Source organism: Schistocerca cancellata, chromosome 2 (assembly GCF_023864275.1).
Source record: "Schistocerca cancellata isolate TAMUIC-IGC-003103 chromosome 2, iqSchCanc2.1, whole genome shotgun sequence".
Taxonomy (NCBI): Eukaryota; Metazoa; Arthropoda; class Insecta; order Orthoptera; family Acrididae; genus Schistocerca; species Schistocerca cancellata.
Genome location: NC_064627.1, coordinates 808646849 through 808667532, shown reverse-complemented (window position 1 = coordinate 808667532; position 20684 = coordinate 808646849). Strand labels below are relative to the sequence as shown.

The 20684-nt window shown below is 39.9% G+C and overlaps 1 protein-coding gene across 1 annotated transcript in view; it reads left to right on the top strand.

Moving 5' to 3' along the window:
• Positions 1-6752: 6752 nt before the first annotated feature.
• LOC126162673 (coatomer subunit delta) overlaps positions 6753-20684 on the top strand; it is a 116073-nt gene continuing 102141 nt past the window's right edge. Inside the window, exons 1-2 of the mRNA XM_049919322.1 lie at positions 6753-6904; positions 8315-8354. Coding sequence (XP_049775279.1) covers positions 6902-6904; positions 8315-8354 — 43 coding nt within the window. The 5' untranslated portion in view covers positions 6753-6901. The remainder of the gene's footprint in view (positions 6905-8314; positions 8355-20684) is intronic.

The following is a 20684-nucleotide window of genomic DNA, read 5'->3' as shown; positions in this document are numbered from 1 at the left end:
GTGCCTTGGCGTAACCTTGGATTCTCGTCTTATGTGGAAAACCCACATAGACGAGGTCCACAGGAAGGTCTGAGCCAGAATGTCCATCCTATACCCTATCCTGAATTCAACCAGCTCCCTTCCCTGCCCAGTAGCAGTAAATGTATACCAGGCCCTGATCCGGCCAGTAATGGAATGTGTGTGCCTTGTCTGGGGATACGCGGCAAAGCAGCACCTGGACAAACTCCAGAGGCTGCAGAACCGTGCCCTCAGGAGGTCACTGCATTTACCTCTTGGATTCCCCACAGACGATCCGCACGCCGCAGCCGAAATCCCACTCCTGAGAGAGCGTTTCCAAGATCTGGCAAGGGCCTTCTATAAGGGTTCTTCCAGATCGGGAAACTCCCTCATCCTCTCCCTAGGTCGGTATGACATGTCCTGCGACAAGCACAGTCGCCCCATGACGATCTTCGACGATTACGTCGAAGAGAAAATCCCAATACCAAATCTCAAATCCTGCTCTTTGCCCATATAACATATCGCCAACCCCAGGAAAATACCAGACACATACAGAACAGTCATCACATATCACAGACACCAAAAAAGTACAGAAAAAATCATACACCCACGTACACAGGGGAGTAAAAGCCGAAAGGCTACAAACTCCCCCTCACACTTCCGCAAAGAGCGGAAAGTAAAAGATGAGAGCAGCAACGATATCCCGACACTTCGATTGAAGATGATGGAGACTCATTCCATCCAAACGTTGCTACGAGACGACGATACTACTCGGCTGACACCCATGAAGACTTCATATAAGAGACAAATCGTCTTAACTGATTCAAACAAAAAATTTGGCTTTCTAAATGTCATTAGAGGAGTACCTCAGGGATTGGAGCTCGGTCCAATTTTGATCATTGTTTATGTTAATGAGCTGCTTAGCTTGCTACTTTTCAAAGCATCATGGATGCTGAATATATAACTTTTACCACTTCCCGTAATAACTTAAATGTTAAGGACCACATGAATGATGATGAAAGTATCTTCGTATTTTCAAGCAAATGGATTAACATTAAACAACAGCAAAACTGTTCTCTCTAAAAGATGCAGGTAATGACTGTCGTGGCAAAGACTGTCAAGGTACTGGTGTACACAATGACACCAAAACGAGCTGGAATACTCACAAAGGTAACTTACAAGACAAACTATTCGGTATGTTATATCTCATTAGAAAGTTGAAACCTGCATAGCACAAAACAACTACTCCTTTTTGTTGTGTAAATCATGGAATACTTCTAGATAAGCTCAAGTACTGTGGTATGAATGGGACAGTGCTCAAATGGTTTAAATCATACCTAACTGGAAGAGAGCAGAAAGTTGAAATAAGTAGTTCACATAATATGCAAAAAACTGGTGATTTCTCAAACTGAGGAACAAGAATGGGGTGCCGCAAGATTCGGTCTTGGGTCCTCTGCTGTTCTTAATATATATTAATGACTTGCCATTCTATATTCACGAAGATGCAAAGCTGGTACTTTTCGTCGATGATACAAGTATAGCTATCATACCCAACAGACAAGAATTAACTGGTGAAATTGTAAATGATGTTTTTCAGAAAATCATTAAGTGGTTCTCTGCAAATGGGCCCCTCATTAAACTTTTACAAAACACAGTATATACAGTTCCATACAGTAAATGGAATTACATAATTAATAAATATAGACTTCGATCAGAAATCGGTAGCTAAGGTAGAATATTCAAAATTTCTAGGTTTATGCATTGACGAGGGGTTGAACTGGAAAAAACACACTGAGGATCTGCTGAAACGTTTGAGTTCAGCAACTTATGCTATTAGGGTCATTGAAAATTTTGGCGATATGCATTTGAGTAAATTAATTTACCACGCCTATTTTCATTTTGTGCTTTTGTATGGCATCATATTCTGGGGTAACTCATAATTGAGTAAAAGTATGTTCATTGCATAAAAGCATGTAATCAGAATAATTGCTGGAGCTCATCCAAGATCATCCTGGAGACACTTATTTAAAGGGCTAGAGATCTTCACTGTAGCCTCACAATATATATATTCAGTTATGAAATTTGTTATTAACAATCCGAACGAATTCAAAAGTAATAGCAGTGTACATGCCTACAACACTAGGAGAAAGGATGATCTTCACTACTCAAGGTTAAATCTAACTTTGACTCAGAAGGGGGTAAATTATGCTGCCGCAAAAGCCTTTGGTAACTTGCCTAGTAGCATCAAAAGTCTAACAGATAGCCATACAGCGTTTAAAAGGAAATTAAAAAATTTCTTAATGGCAACTCCTTCTACTCATTAGATGAATTTTTGGATGTAGTAAGTGAGTAATTTCCCGAATCCCCACAAAAATTAAAAAATATTAAGTGTCATGTAACATTTTGTGTAATGCAATATCTTGTATAGACACCTTTTATTAACCTGACATGTTCCACATCATTATGAAGAGCCGTATTCATGATCTATGGAACAAGTACTAATCAAATCTAATCTAATCTCTACTATGTCCTTTACCAAACACACCTAAACTATGGTATAGTGGTTTGAGATAATTCTACTGGATCCAGAATAATATTTCTTTAACAGAAAATTAGTTGTCAGTTTCATAAATTGTCTGAGAGCCAACATTCCCTACGAAATGTATACCATTGAAAGCAAAATTTTGACTAGCCTGAGTCTATACATATTTCACACCAAAATCCATGCCAAGATGATTGGAATGAACACAATATAAGATCACATACAAACTTTTATTGACCCAGGGAGAGGAATTCTTGAAATATTCCCTGGACTGGGCCAACAAAACTGAAAAGAAAAAGAAAAAGCTGAATTTAGGAAAATCTTTTATTAATAAAGTACCAAACGGCATGAGTCAGTTGGATGTTAATGAGTGGGATATTAATAAGATCTATCCTGTGGATGAATTTGTAAACAGTAATGTAAGTCATCTACTAAATTAATCACAAAGTTTCTGTCCCAGTTGTTCTTGAAAATGCGTCTACAGTAATTAAGAACAGTGTAACTAAATTTAACATATACCCAAATTTATGTACTATATATTTAGTTGAGGAGTGTCTAGCCCTGCATACATGTGTGATCATGCCATTATGTAAGAGTAATTAAACAGATACAACGTATCATACTGTATGTATTTAACTGTGGACGATATCTTATGCTGCTTGAACGTTATCTGCAGGCCAATAAACAAACAATAAAAAGTCTTTGCACGACACTGGACATACATTTGAGAGAAGTAAAATTCAAATTACCATCTGACTATCATGTTTTTTTAGTTTCCCTAATTCACCTTAGGGCATTCTGATAAGGTCCTGTTCTTGCTGAGCCGGCCGAAGTGGCCAAGCGGTTAAAGGCGCTACAGTCTGGAACCGCACGACCGCTACGGTCGCAGGTTCGAATCCTGCCTCGGGCATGGATGTGTGTGATGTCCTTAGGTTAGTTAGGTTTAAGTAGTTCTAAGTTCTAGGGGACTTATGACCACAGCAGTTGAGTCCCATAGTGCTCAGAGCCATTTGAACCTTTTTTTTTTTGTTCTTGCTGAACTGACCAAATAGTTTATCTCCAACGATGTTGCTGTCAGTAGGACAACAAAACACAACCTTCCTTTCGTAACTTCGTAGCAGAAATACTGAAACTCTAGGCTGACAAGCACAAACAATTTGAATATCCGAATGGACAATCCTAGCCGAAGACTAACAGAAGCTATTGAGTTCAATAACCTCCCTTACTCCTCCTTTTTCCTAGCAAACAAAAACTAGCAGATTAAGAGCTACAATGTGGGCTGCTACTCCCATGACATTTTAATGAGTGAACCATCCCAGATAGCACAGTAAGCTGGTTTCAGACTTGTTTCCAGATGTAAAGTTTAAGTATATAAGCTTGATCAAAGCTGGAATATTCAGGCCTGTTAGTTGGATTCAAGCTTGAAACAAACATCAAAGTTGGCAGAGTTCAAGTTATATTTCAAGCTTGACTTATCAAGTTTGGCTCCAGCTGTATCTACACACGTGGAATACAGACTGGTATTTACAGCTTGTTTTAAGCTATATAAGTATTAATCTGAATTTATTGAACCTAATTAATTAAATAAATATCAGGATGGAAATAGTGTGAAAAAATTATCAAGACATTTATGTTTAAATTTTTTTTATTTTCAAAGTGTTTAAAATTGTTTTATTTGAAAATTTAATTATTCTGACGCCCCTCCGGCCCCAGCACACAGACCAGAGCAGGATCAAATTTCGCTGACTTCTGCTGGTATAATGATCCTGTAACAGGTAAAAGAAAATGTTAGCCACATCTAAACATATCAAATGTAAAAAGATGAAACTGATCAACCTAAATATGAAAAGTAATGTTACACTTATTATGAATATGCTTAACTTTTGCCAAGCATGAGTCACAAGAAATTTTGTGTCCATCACCACAGAAAGAATTAACAGCTTAAACAAAATCTCTCAAGACTGATGGCGTAATAACAGACTGCAACTCTGCTTTTACTGTTGCCCCAACTTTAACACTTCTTTGACTTGAATTTTTTAAGTATGTTTACTTTGCGAAAGAGTGTCATACTAACAGGAAGAAATTTCATATTACCGCAATTGAAGAGCAGTCAAAGCTACGTAAATATAAAAGACTGACACCTATGCAGTGACTGGTTCTTGATGTACTTTTTCCCGTTCACCATGTCATTACTATTTGTATTCACAAAGAAACTTTTCGCACTTCACGATTATTCATTCATGGTGTGACACACGCGAGTACTTACAAGTAAACAAATGTAATAGGGCGATATATATAAAAAGGCGAGATTTTAAAAATAACATTAAGTTTTAATTTATTGGTGCCACGTACTAGAGAGCTAGTTTAAAATGATCTCTTTTTGCTGAACAACTTGTAATATGTATTCTTAGCTGGTAATCCATTTCACTTTCATCCAGGCTCAATTTTTCTATGTGAAAGAATATGATATTTCTTTATGTTACGTAATAGTATTTAACATCTGTAATATTAACGTACCACTAGAGAAAAATGCACCAACATACCTGTAATACACTATATATCCTCTTCAGACTCGGTGTAGCAGTAAGGCACGAGACGCCATACACTGACCGAACTATTTTCCAGTATAAAACAAACTTCACAACAGTCAATAATCATTAACGCGTGTCACAAAGGTAAAATGGCCGTAAACCGAGCAGAGTCAGTGCAAGGCTTATAAACGCTTGTGGCCCTTCCCGTGGACATCTATGGAAGCTATGCTGCACGCGCATCTGCTGTACAGCCTTCCAGGGAAATTACAGTTTATTTCAAGCTTGGGAAAATTATTTTAATTCAAGCAAAATTTTTACAGCTTGATGTAAACTGAAGAACAGGTTGATTTTTCAATCTTGAATTTTCAACTGAACCTAAACTCAATATCCACCCTGAAATAAGCTGTGTAACAGGTTGATTTTTCAATCTTGAATTTTCAACTGAACCTAAACTCAATATCCACCTTGAAATAAGCTTGAGTGCTAGCTGGGGTACGATTTTACTCGTAAGAAAAGTTACTTTTGTTCTGTAATGCCCATGTAAAGTTAGTTAAATTATTGTACATCTGAAAGCTTGGACACGGTGCATTTAGAACAATAGTGACAAAAATTAATATCACACGTCTTTGTGCGGTAGTTGTTTCAATAGCTTCGATGGCTTACAGCATTTCTTTTGTCTCACACCCATTTTTGAATTCGTTGAGATTGCAGGCACTACAGACACTGCAGTATCTGCACCTGGGTTTTCTAGTCTCAACATACTTAATGCATTCCCCGGACAAACAAAAAGAATTGATCGCATCGATCAATATGCATGAATCATTTACAAAATAAGCAAAAATGAATACAATAAATTTCCTTAAGTGAACAAAAAGCGCATAGAAAAATTGAGAATTTGGAGAGTATCGGTACAGGAGGAGGCATACAGCAGTCAAGTTCCAATATATTCCCAGAAAATTCTAGAAAATCAAAAACTTGTCTAATCAGTTTGATGAAGAATGTTGGTGGGCACAAGGAGGCAAGGAGATGTAGCGCGTTACATCAGAGGACTGAAACGCTTACTTAGAGGTTTCCACAAAGCGGCTCACAAGACAAATTTCAGAATCAGTTTGCCAGCTAGCGGGAAACGCTGCTACCAAAATTCAGTCCTAAACTTAAATACGTTAGTAAAAAAAACAACAATAAACAAATATTTTGTCAAATCTACGTTTATTTTTGCACGGATGTGGTCGGGGAAATCCGAGAGACCGATTATGAACGCTTAAAGCGACATCCTCCATCGCCGTCTGTGCAACAACTGGTTGTTTTTCCTAATAACTCAATTTCGAAACGAGATGATGAACTTAACGGGAGAAGACAAATTTATTCGACGAACTGGTTCAGTTGGCCGGTTGCTGGCTGACACATGCCGATATTTGTTTGCTTCCAATATAAACCGCAATTCATCCAATTTAACACGTGCAAATAAAGAAAATATGGAAAAGACAGACGATATTTGTAGGTATTCAATATGAGCGACAGTACGGAAGGACGAGGATAGCAATTAACTAACGTGTAACGATTTCTCATTATTCACTGGAAGCAATTCATGCTGTCCTGGGACTTTTAGAACGAGAATAAATATGTAGTTGCTGTAAATATATTATGTTTTGTTTTGCAAGTGCCCTACCTGAAAATTAAGATTAGCGAGAACACATTGTTTTGAACGCTCGAGTCTCTGCTGACAACTTCAGTCCCACGTCACCAGCTGGCATGTTGGTGGCGGTGTTTTGCTGAAAGTCGGAAACAGGCGTGATTAAATTTGTTTACGCCGTCAATACTAATTTTTACAATGGTAAATATGGTTTTTTGAATTCACAACAATTTCTTCTGTGGAATGATGTGTGATGCAAAAGCAGGGTTAACCTAAGTTACAAGTATAGTTGTTAAAAAAATATTCCGTGTAATTCGGTTTAAAAGAATACTTTAGAAAAAATTAGAGTTACTTTTGTGCTGTTTGCGAACAAATTAAAATAACGTAGTTCATGAAACGGGGAACTGTACATTGTGAAGTAAGGTTATGTGTGTATGTGTTTACTGGTATTGTATAGCTATACCGTAGTTTGTCAGACAGTTTTATATTCAGCATGAATTACTACGAAAGTAACTCTGTGTGCATGGGGAATTGATGGCAGAGCTGTACATCAGAAAGAAATAAAAAATTGTCGGTGGTATTGTGTTGTTTATTTACTCAGTGTGACCTGAAGCCCAGCAGCCTGTAAAAATATATAACAACAGTAATACTTCATCATAGTGCCTGTACACAACGTAAGAGATCGTTCATTATGTAAGTTAATTTCTTAAATTCGCCAACGCAGTGTTGTCTATTTGTTTCATATTTCGTAGTGTTAAATAGTGTGATAGAAGTGATGAGGATTGCAAAGGATTGTCAGTAACAATAGATTACCTAATATGTTTATTTTTTTATGCCCTTGAGGTGAGAGTTACATTGAATATAGCGAAGGATAGAACTCTCCCCATAAAGTTGCTCCTCACACACTACATGCAATAGGATTACGAATAAAATTGAATTATGGGAAACAGTGTAGAGTGATATGGTTAGTTAAACTTTATAGCAACCATTTCAGCAATAGGTAGCACACACAACACACATATCATATATTTACTGCAAATGCTAGTGACAGAATGTTTGACTTTATGAGGAGTTTAAAAGTAGTAAAACATATTTTGCCTTCTGATTATTCATGTTTAGCTTTTCCATTGTAAGGTAGCAAACTCAAGGTGCAGCTTGACACTCCTACAGAGAGTGACTGCGCTGCATGCATACAGGTGCATGTAATTGGTTGCATCAGTGACAATGTTAACTCATCTTGCCCCATTCGCTGCAGGTTCTGCACTCTGATTAGTGTGTACATAAGGTTTTTTTCCGTTAGCAATCAAAATTTTGGATTTAAGTTGTGTTTTAGTGAAGGTAAAATATGCAATATTGTGAGCACTGGTATATTTGTAAAAACATGTAACTGTCACTAATGGTAATAGCATTTTTGAGCTGTAATCACTTTTTAATGTGAGTAATGTTGGAAAATTAAAATTTTATGAAATTTACATTTGGTTTCTTTTCACAAGTAGGCTTAACTGTAATTTTATTTCCTTCCTCACCAAAACTGTATGTGTGTATTAAATTTAAACTGTATTTTTATTTATCAATGGAATATTTGAATGTTTGTTGAACTCTTTGTTGTAGGTACTCATAGCAGCAGCAGTTTGCACAAAAGCAGGGAAGAGTAAGTATTTGTGCAATTTCTCTCTCTCTCTCTCTCTCTCTCTCTCTCTCTCTCTCTCTCTCTCTCTCTCTTCTCAGTTTGAGATTTATTTAATGCTCCTTACTTGTACAGTAGTAATGAAGTCTCACACTTTATTAATTGTATTAGACTGCTGTAATGTATATAAGGAAAATATAGGTGGTAACTAATGTCTGATACGTAACAAGAATATATTACAGAACTGTTTGACCAGAAGAGGGCCATGTGACTTATATAGGAGGAAGAGGGATATATCATCAGGAGGACAAAGCAAAAATTTTGTGTCTTACAAGAATTACTTTCCATGTGCTAGTCATCTGTTTGCAAACTGGATTTGAATTCTTCTGATTACCCTTATGACGAGTATCTAGCGACACCCAGTGTTATGGGGATTTTAAAATGTGACATCTAGTCTCTACCACAGTTCTACTGCAAGCTTTCTAAGCTGCACTGCCGTGAGTGTGGGGTGAAATTCACAGTATTACCATTCTGATGTGACTAGTGATGTCACTGTCATCACTGACAACCTTAACTGGAGCACAATCTGAGGTCTAGGTTTGTTTGGAAAGAGACATTGTGGATGTCAATTGGTGAAGCCAGTGAATGTGTCTTGTAAATAATCTCTTTCTCTTTTATACGGTGTGCATTCTGTAATTATATCTATGCTGGAAATCCATATTTTCTCGCTTGGCATGATATTTTCAAGTTTTTAATATTCTTGAAGACAATAATAAGAATGTCCTCCCACATGACCTCCATATTCCCTTACTGTGATAGTGCAGATACTCTTGGTTGTATGACGTCATAGTTGCCATAATGTTTATGTAGGTCCTGCTATGGTGATGAGTTGTTGTTTCCGCCACTAGTTAAAGCTAACAGGTTGTTTCTTATTCTTCACTACTTAACCCTGTCACAATACTTAGAACACTTTATAATGAGTAAATAGTGTGGCAAAATTTATGTTGAATTGTATCATGTTTTCACAACTTCATGTGAGTGTAATAAATGTTGCTAACAATTGTTAATTACTGCAAAAGGGACTTGCTGTACTGTTAATATCTGTGTAAAAGACATTGGTGCAAAATATGTCCCACTAATGCACCTCCTACATTCTAGCTCTGTTAAAATATGTCCTGTTCCATTAGAGACAAAACCACCTGTGGAAGCAGTCATGTCATGTGCCAATTTTGCAGGATCTTTGTTCATGAAATGCTAGACTGCCCAGTTTCAGAGCTTGTTACCAGCACAGTATGGTCAACTTCAGTGTCTTCTACATTTGTATTTGATTGCTCCTGCCGTAGATCCCTAGATCAGCTTTTACGAATTACAGTGTAGAATGTAAGTTTGGAAGCTGAGTCGTAGTGTTTAATTTCTTGGTTATATGCTTATTTCATGTTTTGGTTCTAATGGTTTACTTGTTGCCAAGAGTTTTAGGCTCAAAGTTCAAAAGATTGCAGTTTGAATCATGTAGGATTTTATATGGTTTGTCATTTTTACCATTGGCAATAACTTGTGTAAGCAAAAATGCCAAATTGTGTAGCAGTTTGGGTTCAGTGTTAAAAGTGCATTTCCCTTACAGTTCAAAGGTTAAGCTTTATCACAAGTTGGAAGAAGGCAAGAACATACCATTAATACACCAATAGACTTTTATTTTACATCATCATATGTTGATATAAAGTATTTGTGTCTCATACAGCTAAATGAAAATGTTGCTAAATAATTGTTTTCTGTAATCTGTAGTTACGATTGTTCATTTTCAGCTTGGTCTTGCAAATTCAGTATGGTGATATTTGTAAATATAACTAGTGAAGAAATGTGTTTGGTGGCTTGTACACAGAATAAATAATTTTGATGCAGCAAACGTTATTCATATTGATTTATACATGGCTCAGAACAACAAAGTGATTGACAGCAAGTTGTTTGTAGGGCATTTGGCATAGTAAAATCCAATCACTGAATGCACCTTGTTCTACACCCAGTTTGGTTCACAATTTTCATATCATTCAGATATCTCAGGTGCTGGTTATCACAGTCAGTTTCAGATGATGCTTGTGACCAGTAATAAGTGTTGTGATTTGTTTTCATTGTTGTTTTACACCAAATAAAAAGGCCTGTTGCTGCAAATTTTTTATGCTTGCTAAGTATCATACTTATTCCAGATGGATCCATTTGAATACACAGACATCTTTATTCTTTCCTTCTGCTGCTTGGAAACACTTTTTCATGCTTTTTCCTGACATTCTTGCCTTCCTTTGGAATGCAAGGACACAAGTGTAATATGCTGTTCATCCACTGCCACTGTTGACATTTCAATGAAAGGGCACAATTCAAGGTAAAAGAAGGCCACATACTTATACACTGATGGAAAAAAGAATCACAGCACCAAGAAGGAGCTGTGCAACATAAACTAAAGTTGGTAGACGTGTTTGTACATCAGAAAGATGGTATGCCATTCGCATAAGAGTGGTGTTTGTAGTGTCACTATGAGGATACAAATGGGTTTACTTTAAATACACACTATAATGGTCATGAGTGTTAGTTTCCTTTGAGATTGGACATGGTGAGTTGAGGTTAGTGAAGAATGCCTTTAAGGAGACAAAGACACATTTATCAACACCTCACAGAGTTTGAATGAGGTTGTGTAATAGGGCTGCTAGAAGAGGGATGTTTCTTCTGCAATATTGCAGAAAGAATTGACAGGAATGTAACCATTGTACGTGTCTGCTGGCAGGGTGGTCACGAGACTGTGTGGTCGCAAGAAGGCACATGGCTTTACTGAGAGGTGTATGGCTCTGGTGTATCGTACTGCATCTGTAGCAGCAATTTGAGCAGTGGTTGGCACCACAGTGACACAACAAACTGCTGCAAAATGGTTACTCCAGGGGCAGCTATGAGCCAGAGTGCCAGCAGTGTGCATTCCACTGATCCCAAACCACTGCCATTTGCGACTTCACTGGTGTCAAGTGACAGATGATTGGAGGACAGGGTGGAGGTATGTTGTCTGATGAAAGCTGTTCTGCCACAGTGCCAATGATGGCTGTGTGCTGCTTAGTAAGAGGCCAGTTGAGGGCCTGCAACCAACCTGCCTGCTTGCTAGACGCACTGGACGTATACCTAAAGTTATGGTCTGAGTTGCAATTTCGTATGAATGGAGGTGCACTCTCGTGGTTATCCCACACACCCTGACTGCAAATATGAGGGTGGTTTGAAAAGTTCTCGGAATGACCATGAGAGGTCAGTGCTAGCGCAACGAGTTGTTCACGTGATATTCGTTGGACTGTTGCCTGTAAACACGTGCCACGTCAGTGCTCTTGGAAGAGAGCTGTGGCGGTGACATGGTTCTGTTGTGTTCCCGCGTATTGATTAGCGAAAATGGAAAAATCGATATTCGAGCAGTTACTAAGTACTTTGTAAAGAAAGGTATGAAAGCAAAGGACATTCATGCCGATTTCCAGAATACACTGGGGGACTCTGCTTCATGTTCAACTGTTGTCAAATGGACAACTGAATTTAAATTTGGTCTGCAGTGCTTAGATGATGATCTGTGCAGTGGTCAGCCACGATGTGCCACTACTCCAGAAACCGTTGCGAAAATGCACAAAATGGTCATGGTGGATTGCTGATTGAAAGTGTGTGAAATTGCTCACGCTTGCCACATGTCATCTGAAAGGGTATATCACATTTTAACTGAAGAATTAGAAGTGAAAAAATTATCTGCAAGATGGTTGCCGTGACTTAATGCTGGATCAAAAATGCATAAGAATGGACATATCGGAACTAACGAACTAAGGTATGAATTGTTGCCACATCCATCTTATTCACCTGATATGGCTCTGTCAGACTTCCATGTCTTTCCAAAACTGAAAATTTTTCTTGGCGGATGAAGATTCACTTCAAACAAAGAATTGATAGCCAGAGTTGACAATAATTTGGCAGGCGTGGAGGAAACTCATTTTCGAGATGGGATCAAGGCACTGGAACATCATTGGACCAAGTACGTTAAACTACACTGAGTACGTTAATCTATACTAAAAAAATAAAAAAATTTCAGTGATGTAAGTACTTTTTTCTATTCAATTCCAAGAACTTTTCAAACCACCCTCATGTGTACATAAATCTGGTGATTCAACCTTCTGTGCTGCCATTCATGAACAGTATTCCAGGGGGAGTTTTCCAACAGGATAACACTCACATACTGCTGTTATAACCTGTGACACAACATGCTCTACAGAGTGTTGACATGTTGCCTTCGCCTGCTCAATCACCAGATCTGTCTCCAAGTGAGCCCGTATGGGACATCATTGTATGACAACTCTAGTGTTGTCCTCAACCATATTAACATTCTCTGTATTGACCGACCAGGTGTAACAGGCATGGAACTCCATCCCACAGACTGACATCCGGCACCTGTACAACACAATGTATGCATGCTTGCATTCACCATTCTGGCGGTACACTGGTTATTAATGTACCACCATTTCTCATTGTTAATTGCTTACATATGTTACCTAGACAAATATTTTCTTCAAATTTCTTTATCTACATTAATTTTTTTTTTTTTTTGGTGTTGTGATTTTTTTCCACCAATGTATAACATGACAATAACCTTTGGTAACACAATCAGCCCTAATCATTCTGGTGTCAAACAGTATAAGGAAGATGATGATCTCATGTGTAACATTGTGACACAGGAGATTGCTTGCAAAAAATTTGTGCAACCCACTCCACAATATTGGTAAAGTGTGTGAATCCTATACCAAATAGGACAAACAGTGGATATTGAATGTATTTGGAGAAGGGTAACATGAATGGCTACAGTTTTTTTTATCCTTTGGAGAACATCATAGAGGTGCTGACAATCCTGAAGAAGGATGCCAACAACTACTCTTTAAAAGCACGTATTTAGAAAGGTTCAATAACTAGTGTTAAATGAGGAATGTAGAAGTATACTACAACCCCATTTATATTACCACAATAGGGACAGTAAAGACAATATTAGACTAATCACAGCACACATGGAGACATTTAAGCAGTCATTCTTCCAACATTGTGGACTTATAGGTGAATGAAACAGTGAAGAAACCCTAATATGTGGTAAACTTTGAAGCACTCTCTGTCATGCATTTCAGTGCTTGCAAAGTCTAGATGTAGATGTAGATTTTAGATTTTTTTATCACTCAACAACATGTTTTTACTTTTCCTCTCAGAATTGATAAATGTTAAGTAGTATTTCCTCTTTTATGTTTGTCTGGATGCAGTGATATGTATATCTGGGAGTGGAGTTGGGGAGAGGGAGACATTGATAGGCACATATAATAACTGATGGAATTAGTGGGGAAAGCGTTCGAGGAAATGAGACTGCTAAGTATTAGTTAAGAAGTCATTGAGGACTCCAAATCAGTAATAAAGACAAAATAGGACAGCATAATAGAGCATTCAGGAAACAAATGAGATGTGTACATCAACACATTTACATCTGTATCTGTACTCTGCAGACTACCTTGTTGTGTATGGTGGAGGGTATGCATGTACTGCTGTCACCTCCTCTTTCCTGTTCGACATGGTTGGTGAGTAAAAAGATTTTTGGTAAACTTTCAGGAAGTGTAAATCTTTGTAATTTTACCTTCATGGTTTTTCTGTGCGATACACACTGCCCAACAAAAAAAGTGAAGCACCCAGACGGGCAGGAGGAAATAAAATTCAACTTCACTGGATGAAAGAGTATGTGATGTTACTTCAGTAATTACAAAATTAAGTCAGATTTACGTAGAGCTTGGCAGTATGAGTTCACATACCATTATGCAAGTGTGGATTCATCTGGCAAGAGTGTGATAGTTGTTTTATTCTCTCTTGAGGCAAGCTGCCTGACAGCTGGTCCTTCATATCCTGCATACTGGCAGTGGGATAGAGATGACATACAAGCTGGTTCCACACATGTTCTATCAGGAACAGATCTGCAGATCATGCTGGCCACAGGAGTATATAAACATCATGCCGACAGTTCATAGAGGTACATAAAATGTGTGGACAATCATCGTCCTGTTGAAAACGGCACTACGTTACTGCCTCATGAGAGTTAACATATGAGGATGCAGGCCATGACATACTGTTACACCATCAGAGTTCCCACAATCACTATCAGTTGTGACCTAAAGGCATACCCAATGTCTCTCCACACCATGATGCCAGGAGTAATTCCGCTGTGCTTTTTGTACACATCGGAAGAGTAGAACCTCTTCCTAGGACACCACCATATTCGCCAACAATGGTGATCAGGTGTAGTGTGCGACTACTGTTCATCACTGAACACAGTGATGCCATTCATCAGCAGTCTGTGTTTTCCAGCCACGGCACTATTCTGAATGCAGCCATTTGTGTTATGGTGTTAACAGCAGCAGCCTACACATGAGGTGGTAACTCCTTTACTGGTTGCTGCTAGTGTCTGACCAATGGTGAGGGATGATGGACCATGTAGCAGGGAGTCGAATACTTGTTCTTGGATGCTCCACAAATCTGGACATTGCATCAGCCGATCAGCTGGCCAAATGGAGACCTAGCAACTGCTGATAATGCTTTCTCACAGAAGCATGCAGCATCACTATGTCCTTCACAGTGAAAAAAGCTGATGCAGTTCACATCCCTTGTAAAATAAACGGCCAGGCCTGTTAACAACACCAAACATGAACATCACTAATGCATTAATGTATTCTAGTGATTGAATGCATTCATGTATTCTAAGTGGTCTTTCTACCTGTCACAGAGAAGTGCAGCTCTAAATCGTTTACATACTGCCCAATGATGGGTATTTGTATGATGTTACATTGTTATCTGACCATGTTTTCTGGGAGCTTAACTTTTTTCGTCAGGCAGTGTATATGGGAGGGAGCAAAATGTTAGTTGATTTTTTTAGGAACACACACTTTAAGAATTTTAGTAGTAGGGTCTATAATGCACAGTGAAAACATCTATCTTGTAGCATCGACTACTGAAATTGGACGAGCATCTATGTGATGCTGTCCTGTGTACTAAATGAACCTATGATCAGCACTGCTCTTCTTAGGATCCCACCTTGTAAGCATTCTAGACTGAAGAGCAATCCTCAAGTATTGTCAGACAACTGTTTTGTAAGGTACCTCTTTCATGGATGGATTTCACTTCCTAAGGGTTCCTTGAGTGAAACTCCAATGACTAGTTAGACATAGATCTTCCACTTTAAAGTGCTCTATATATGTACTTTCAGATATTGAATGGGCGTGACTCTTTCCATTGATGTTTGGCAATTTAGTAATTAAACAATTTAGTAACTAAACAATTAATTAAATTGGTGTCTCTACCTATTTATGCACTGTATGTTATATTTGTGTATATTGAGAGTCATCTGTCAGCCACTGCACCAATTGTCAATCCTCTGTAAGTCTACCTGCATATTTCTAAACTTTTCCAGTGTTGAAACTTCTTTGTATGCAACTGCATCACCTCTCAACAGCCTCAAGGCACTTCTGATGTTGCCCTGTAAGTCATTTGTATTATGCTGTGAACTCCCTTCATACACCCACAGATATTTTTACATCACAAGATTCCTCTCTGTTAAGAAAGGCATGTTGCATTGTATTTTTTAGACACTTTAATCCAATCATAACAAAGCTAGTCTGATGTTATGCCCTTCAGGTTTTCCTTGTCAAGAGATAGTGCAAAACTGCATCCAATGCCTTCTGGAAGTTAAAGAATATTGCATCAACCTTTGCAAGAACATCTATTGCCTATTGGGTCTCATGGCAGAATAGAACAAACTAGGGCTTCCGAGACTGTTGTTTGTGGAATTCATGTTGATTCTTGGAGAGCAGAGATTCAGTTACCACTAAAATCATAAAACGTATTACAAAATGTGGCGACAGAGTAACATAAGCAGTACAGGCAAATACAATGACCGAAGAAAAAATCGCAACACCAAAAAATAAATTTCGAGAATACATTTGTTAAGTAACATATTTGAGTGATTAACATTGCAAGATCACAGGTTAATGTATGTGCAAGGTAAGCCATTGCAAATGTTAAATGTTGGTTCATTAATAATTGGTGTAACTGCCAGAATGTTGAATGCAAGCATACAAACATGCACACACTGTGTTGTACAGGTGCCAGATGTTAATTTGTGGGATGGAGTTTCATGCCTGTTGCACCTGATCGATCAACACAGGGATGGTTAATGCTGGTTGTGGATGACACTAAAGTTGTCATCTGATAATGTTTCATTTGTGGTCAATTGGAGACATACACTCCTGGAAATGGAAAAAAGAACACATTGACACCGGAGTGTCAGACCCACCATACTTGCTCCGGACACTGCGAGGGGGCTGTACAAGCAATGATCACACGCACGGCACAGCGGACACACCAGGAACCGCAGTGTTGGCCGTCGAATGGCGCTAGCTGCGCAGCATTTGTGCACTGCCGCCGTCAGTGTCAGCCAGTTTGCCGTGGCATACGGAGCTCCATCGCAGTCTTTAACACTGGTAGCATGCCGCGACAGCGTGGACGTGAACCGTATGTGCAGTTGACGGACTTTGAGCGAGGGAATATAGTGGGCATGCGGGAGGCCGGGTGGACGTACCGCCGAATTGCTCAACACGTGGGGCGTGAGGTCTCCACAGTACATCGATGTTGTCGCCAGTGGTCGGCGGAAGGTGCACGTGCCCGTCGACCTGGGACCGGACCGCAGCGACGCACGGATGCACGCCAAGACCGTAGGATCCTACGCTGTGCCGTAGGGGACCGCACTGCCACTTCCCAGCAAATTAGGGACACTGTTGCTCCTGGGGTATCGGCGAGGACCATTCGCAACCGTCTCCATGAAGCTGGGCTACGGTCCCGCACACCGTTAGGCCGTCTTCCGCTCACGCCCCAACATCGTGCAGCCCGCCTCCAGTGGTGTCGCGACAGGCGTGAATGGAGGGACGAATGGAGACGTGTTGTCTTCAGCGATGAGAGTCGCTTCTGCCTTGGTGCCAATGATGGTCGTATGCGTGTTTGGCGCCGTGCAGGTGAGCGCCACAATCAGGACTGCATACGACCGAGGCACACAGGGCCAACACTCGGCATCATGGTGTGAGGAGCGATCTCCTACACTGGCCGTACACCACTGGTGATCGTCGAGGGGACACTGAATAGTGCACGGTACATCCAAACCGTCATCGAACCCATCGTTCTACCATTCCTAGACCGGCAAGGGAACTTGCTGTTCCAACAGGACAATGCACGTCCGCATGTATCCCGTGCCACCCAACGTGCTCTAGAAGGTGTAAGTCAACTACCCTGGCCAGCAAGATCTCCGGATCTGTCCCCCATTGAGCATGTTTGGGACTGGATGAAGCGTCGTCTCACGCGGTCTGCACGTCCAGCATGAACGCTGGTCCAACTGAGGCGCCAGGTGGAAATGGCATGGCAAGCCGTTCCACAGGACTACATCCAGCATCTCTACGATCGTCTCCATGGGAGAATAGCAGCCTGCATTGCTGCGAAAGGTGGATATACACTGTACTAGTGCCGACATTGTGCATGCTCTGTTGCCTGTGTCTATGTGCCTGTGGTTCTGTCAGTGTGATCATGTGATGTATCTGACCCCAGGAATGTGTCAATAAAGTTTCCCCTTCCTGGGACAATGAATTCACGGTGTTCTTATTTCAATTTCCAGGAGTGTATTTTGTGATCAAGCAGGCCAAGGCAACATGTTGACACCCTGTGGAGCATGTTGGGTCATAACAGCGGTCCTTGGTTTGAGCATTATCCTGTCAGAAAATAACTCATGGACTGCTGTTTATGAATGGCAGCACAAAGGTTGAATCGCCAGATTTATGTACAGATTTACAATCAGGGTGTGTGGGATAACCTCAGGAGTTTTCCTGCTGTCATGCAAAATCACATTCCAGACCATATCTCCAGGTGTAGGTCCAGTGTGTCTAGCACACAGATAGGTTGGTTGCAGGTTCACAGCTGGCTTGCTCGTAACCAACACAGGGCCATCACTGGCACTGAGGCAGAATCAGCTTTCATCAGACGACACAAAATACCTCCACTCTCTCCTCCAGTGAGCTCTCACTTGACATCCCTGTAGTCGCAAATGGCGATGCTTTGGGGTCAGTGGAATGCCCGCAAAGGGGCATCTGGCTCAGAGCTGTCCTTAAAGTAACAGATCTGGAACAGTTCGTTGTGTCACTGTGGTGTCAACTGCTGTTCAAATTCCTACTGCAGATGCAGTACGGTGCACTACAGCCACTCACTGAACAAGGTGGTCTTCCCTCTCAGTAGTCCCACATGGCCATCTGGAGCCTGGTAGTCTTATGAGCATACATTCTCCTGACCACTGCTGCCAGGCTGCCAGCAATCGTGTGCAGTGGCTACATTCCTGACAAGTTTTTCTGCTATATTGTAGAAGGAACATCCAGCTCCTCATAGCTCTATTACATGACCTCATTCAAACTCAAATGAGATGTTAGTAATAGTGTCTTTGTCACCTTAAAGGCATTCTTGACTAACATCAACTTACCATGTCCAACATAAAAGGTAACTAATGCTTACAACCATTACAGTGTGTATTTCTAGCAAACCCTGATATGCATCCTCGAGTGGCACTACTAGCACAATCATATGCAAATGGTGCAAAATCTTAATAGACATCACCTTTCAGAGTTAGAAACACACCTACCACCTGTCTTTGATGTTGCACAACTTTTTCTTGGTATTGCATCTTTTTTTTTCCCTCCTCTCTCTCTCTCTCTCTCTCTCTCTCTCTCTCTCTCTCTCTCTGTTAGTGCCGTAATGTGTATCATAGTTAACCATAAAGCCCAGTCGTCTTCTCTCTGTTGAGCAATTTTAATTGATTTTCTGTCTCGCTGTCACTTATCACAATAGCTGTCATTTTCCTATTCATTGACAATTAAAAGAAGAAATTGTAATGTAGTTTTTCTCAGGTAAATAATTTTGGAAAATAGAATTAAGTACTTCTGCCTTGTCTGTGTCATCCTATTTTCCTATGCCAGTGTGATAACTTAGTGATGGGGATAAATAGATTTGCTCAGTTTCCTAACTTAACAGAACAACACAACTTCATAGAAGTTTTTTTGTGAGATTGAAAGGAATTTTATTTTAGAATTCGTTGAACACTTCATACCTTACTGTACATTATCATTTTCACTTCATTTTCTTTGTCAAAAAGGCTTTGGAGATGTTTAAATTGGTGGTGAAGTTATTTTTGCTCTTGGAGCAACTTTCTAAATACGGCTGTTTAACCATTGTGCATCTTTCCCATCCCTCACAATGTTGCTCGGCACATACCTCCTCTGTTTTGAATTTTGCACAGATGTAATCAACATTTTTACTGTCAGAGATCAATGTTTGTTGTTGACTGAAAACTGTTCGTTCCATTTTCTAAGATGAAGTATCTTCCCATCTTTCTTAAGACTACTACTGACACACACAGTGATCCTACACTGTGCAGCACAGTTGAAGGATCACTTTTTTGAAATCCCATAATTGTTTACCAGTGTGACACATCAGAGAAATTTGGTTCAACATTCCTAGGTAATGGTACAAAAGTGTGGTGCCCTGTGATGCCACACTTGGGCTTGGCGATGCTTCAAACAGTACAGTACTGACACATGTGAAAATGACCACAGCTCAGAGGTACATGTGATGTGTATGGTGGGTTAATGATGTCACATTGGCACCAAATTTCACCATAATTCTGTACAGTACCATCATAGATGTGTCAAACAATGGGAAGGTTGTCGCACCCCTTGTTCCCCACATATCACTCCTTCTTTTGATGCCTTTGTGATGGAGGGCAGAACTGAGATTCCCAGTGTTGGATTCACACAGTTTTCTTATGGGTGGCCAAGTAAAAGGTGTCAGACATACTACTGTTCAGAATAAACACTAAAGAACATAGGAGGTGGCATAAAGGGCATCATTGATACCAACCTTTTCCTTGGGGCACCAATTCCAAACATGTTCAATCAAAAATGACAGTACGCACTGCGGTGAACAACTGGTTGACATTCTTGACAACGTTTGATGCTGCTGACACCCGCCCGATGACTCAACCCTTCTCCAAGTATGTCGTCAGGCAGCAACTCCCTTGAATGTGGTCATGCCCATTTGGAGTGCAGTGCGGCCACAAGTTTTGCTCTGATTCCCAGGGTGGAACGCCTAGGGACTATTCAAAACCATTCGACAAAATTTGAATGCGATCTAAAGCAGCAAACTGTGCTTACTCTTTTTCAGCCTACTTGTTTTGTGCCCTCCTTTTGCCTGATT